The sequence below is a fragment of the Pinus tabuliformis genome, chromosome 7 (genome assembly GCF_031772625.1).
Source record: "Pinus tabuliformis cultivar Carrire ecotype Pingquan chromosome 7, CPIR1, whole genome shotgun sequence".
In the NCBI taxonomy this organism is placed as follows: domain Eukaryota; kingdom Viridiplantae; phylum Streptophyta; class Pinopsida; order Pinales; family Pinaceae; genus Pinus; species Pinus tabuliformis.
The window spans coordinates 532,121,239-532,125,254 of NC_142293.1; the positions used below are offsets into that span (position 1 = coordinate 532,121,239).

General features: G+C 36.1%; 1 protein-coding gene across 1 annotated transcript; it reads right to left on the reverse strand.

Annotated features, from left to right (window-relative positions):
* Nucleotides 1–610: 610 nt before the first annotated feature.
* On the reverse strand, nucleotides 611–2,666 carry LOC149248395 (expansin-A8-like). Its single transcript, XM_089456037.1, has 3 exons — nucleotides 2,540–2,666; nucleotides 1,056–1,380; nucleotides 611–920 (listed from the first exon to the last, which is right to left on the reverse strand). The coding sequence occupies exons 1-3, from the start codon at nucleotides 2,664–2,666 to the stop codon at nucleotides 611–613; spliced, it is 762 nt and encodes a 253-aa protein (XP_089312163.1).
* Between the last annotated feature and the right edge of the window lie 1,350 nt (nucleotides 2,667–4,016).

Here is a 4,016-nt window from a genome sequence, read left to right on the forward strand (position 1 = left end):
TATTGTTTACACAATTCAACTAGTGTATAAGTTTACATTTATTTTTTAATTGAATAGTTTCTATAATACGAAGATTAGAATGAAATGCAACAACCTCTAGTTAGCTTAGGCGAACTACTTTACAAGTTTCCAATCAATGTGAGAGGATCATGCGTAAGTCTGGGAAGTCATCTTCTCACTTTTGTCATTTCCTCAATTTAGACAAATAACACATGAATTGTTTAGAAATAGTTGAAATTATAATAAAGAGAACTGTCTATTCAAAGTTTAATCTGACTTCTTAAGCCCCAGAATTAACATGCATTTACCACCTCTAAAAACTATGGGTAGCATGGATTCAACACATCCTGGCGCTTCAATTTTTTTCGTGTTTCTATTCTTACTTTCTTGCGTTCCTTTACACCTCTCCGTGAAATTGCTAATATAAATATTTTTTTAATTAATTTATATATACACTCATATTATTAATTTATATATACACTCATATATGAGATCGCTAGAGCGGGCTGGAACAAGCGTTATTGCCTGCAACGATGAGCCTTTTATTAGAAGCATGAGCTGAATCCTATCACAATTTTCTGACTAAACCGCCAAATGCCAGCGAGTGCATTCATCTAAATTGTTGAGAGGCGGCGAATGTCTGCCCAAATTGCCAATTAGACGGGGCGACATTGTACATGGTCAGAGTTCTTCCGTTACTTGTGGTGACTTTGAATGACAGATTCTGTCCGTTGAGATACGAATTGCTTTGCCAATTCGCTCCCCAATTCCTCTGCATCTGTTGCCACCCGGTCTTCGACCCTTTTATCCACGCCGCCTTCACATCTCCTCGCCCCCCAACATTGCTAATTAGAACCAGCTCGAAGTAGTTGTGTCCATTTATTGTGAACCGCACTCCTCCATTCTTCTTGCACGGGACCCTGCACCGATTCCATCCCCAGGGCCCTGTTAAAAATATGTATAATTCAATAGTTTTCAACGGAATTTTCATAATTAAAACTGCGTGTGCATTATGGGGTTATTATATTATCAAAGTTAGCGTAAATATTATATACCTTCTGTACTGAACAGGCACAATCCCGGCCTTGTATTTCGCAATCTGCAGGAAGGCGGGCTGTGACATGTCGAAATGTTGAAGGGGTAAATTGCACCACCCTCCATTGTCATTGGGCAGGGCGTTATTCGGCGGACAAAGATTGGTGGCTGTTACTGTAATCGATCCGCGTCCGTGAAGGCACCATTGAGGAACTTTGGCAGCGTCACACTTTAACTCATAACACGCTCCGCATGTTTGTCCATCTCTGAACAAAGCCGAGCTGACGGCGGCAGTGTTGGTGCCATATCCATTGTTATACAAATTACCATAGCCGCAAGCACCCCCTGCAACAACAACAACGAATCTCAATCCAAATTATATAAAAAATTACCATGTCCTTCTTGATAACTGGAGAACGCATTTTTTTACGACGAAGCTCGTTCAGTAACAACGATTTTCATACTCTGATGGTAGGTTTATACTATCAGGGTAGTAATTGGATTTGTAAATTTTGGAATTAAGTAAATATTTGATAGTTGATTTTGAGAATATTTTGGAATTGGATAAGAGTTACTGGATTGATTGAATTTATTTATCAAATTTTAAAATATTCTAAAGTTCATAAATTGTCTTCAGTCATATTCATTATATTTTTTAAATAATGTTAAACTTTTTAAATTCAACAATTAACTTAGCTACAAAATTTCAAAATATTCCAAAAATGGGTTCAGCCTTGATTTCACCATGTAAATATTTTTAACTTTTTATTAATATAAAATGATATTATAGTTTAATTAATAAATGAAAAGATATTTATGGGTATTTTATTTAATCAATTTTAATAAATATTTGAGAAATATTTTTAAATGTCACTAGTTTAAGTTGTTTAATCTATATATTTCTAGAAAGTACAGAATTTTTTTAAGTTATTAAATCTACTATTTATACCTTACTTTTAAATATACATTTTTAAATAATTAAAAATCACAATTTCACTCAAAATTATATTATATAATTCTACCCAAAAAAACTATTTTATTTATAATTTAAACCAATCCAATAAAAAAAATACTAGATTTAACCTAACTTAACCACCATAATACCTCATACTATATTTAACCTAACTTAACCACCATAATACCTTAAACCCAATTGGAATATCCGAGCTCACTATTTTTTGAAAAATCAAAAGTGTGTGGGCCAAAGTAAAAAAAAATTAAATAACCAGCGAACATGCCCTTATCAGCGAGTATAAGAACGACTCTGTACCCAAACTAAGTGTATATATATAATATTGGAAAAAAAGTTTTCTATAACGTGAGAGTATTTTCACTACTCTACCAGGTACAGGAGACCCAAACATTCATCTGAAAACTCAAATTCAGTATTTTCTTTAAAAACCAAACCAGCTTTCCCCAAATTACTATATATATATATATATATTGTGGGAAAATTAACGTAATAATTGGATACCAAACTAAAATTTTGAAGCAAGAAACTCACCCATAGTTCCAGAGGCGTCGCTTCCGCCATAAAATGTAGCATGGGCTGCAGTCCAACCGGTTACTACTTGTGCCAGTCGTAACACCAAAACTGACATCAATGCAGCTCCCAACATCAAATTCTTCATCAAGGCCATTTCTGTAAGTAGAAAACTTCCAATCTTTCTCCGTACTACGAACATGTCCCATGACCCCAATATTTATAGAGGAGGGGCATTTATAGAGGGGGCGTAGGCGAAACCTTAAACTATTAAAATTAGTTTAGATGCACCGATGCACGTTAGTACGGAGAGGCAAATTTAAAATAACAGGGAATCAACTGTGTTTATAAATTTTCTATTGAAATGGTTCAAAAAAAACCCAATCCAATGTAATATAAATAATGGATTTCCAAGGGAGGCACATGCAATCACGCTGACTTATTGCGAATGAATTGAATGTGTGCATGTTGTTGATATGGAGAAGGAAAGAAAGTGTGCGATGAAAGCGTTTCGAGAGTATATTCGACAAAAGAGCCTCTCACTGGTTTCTCCATGTGCGCCTACTTTTAAGGCATCCGCTGTCAGCGTAAACTATGGGCAAGGAGAGGTGGGGTTAGGGTGTAGGGCCAGGAGAGGTGGGGTTAGGGTTTTTTTTACACCGAAATTTTTTATTATAATTTAGTTATCAAATTAGTGATGAGTGTGGTTAGGTTATTTTTTTAACACTTTCAAGAAATTATGGGCAAGGAAAGGTGGGTTAGGGTTTTTTACACCGGAAAATTTTATTATAATTTAGTTATCAAATTAGTGATGAGTGTGGTTAGGTTTTTTTTTCTACACCTGGAAAATTTTATTATAATTTAGTTATCAAATTAGTAATGAGTACAACAATTTTTGTTTGCTAGTTGTTAATGGCGAATGTAAGCTGACTCATCAAGGTTATTCAAAGAAAACCACGATACCTTGAATAACCTTCTTGTGGTCAGTGAGGCATAAGGGGCAGGTTTTCACCCTTATTCAAAGAAAACCATGACACCTAGAATAACCCGTGGTGGTCCGTAAGGGGGCAGGTTTTCACATATGTTTATGAAAACGTGTTGTATAAGTTGTTAACGCTGTGCGTGGGTTGCCTCACTGGACATCAGACATAACCTTTCCCATAAACTTGTTATAATGTTCGTCGCACTCGCGCAGACTACTCTGTTGAGTGTTGTACGTGCTATCCCTTCTTGTGTGTTTGTTACTGCCGCATTCGTGTGGAGTACTCCTTCAGAAGTTGCACATGTCCTGTTGTGTTGTGTGTCTCTAATAGAGTTGGGACTCTTCCCTTTCGACTGAAGACTTACTTCCACCCTCTCTCTCCGCAGTGAAAGAACCTTGACACAAGTAACACTAGCGCTCCCTAGGCACACGAACCTCATTGTTTGAAGACAAAGCATAGCACTCTCATGTGCTGGCAAGCAAGAGCTGACGCAAACATTTAAGATAATGGAAATT

Coding starts and splice junctions, on each gene's coding strand:
- LOC149248395 (XM_089456037.1), bottom strand. CDS start 2,666: ATGAAGAATTTGATGTTGGGAGCTGCATTGATGTCAGTTTTGGTGTTA. Junction 1,381..2,539: donor CGACGCCTCTGGAACTATGG/GTGAGTTTCTTG, acceptor TTGTTGTTGCAG/GGGGTGCTTGCGGCTATGGT. Junction 921..1,055: donor GTGCCTGTTCAGTACAGAAG/GTATATAATATT, acceptor GAATCGGTGCAG/GGTCCCGTGCAAGAAGAATG.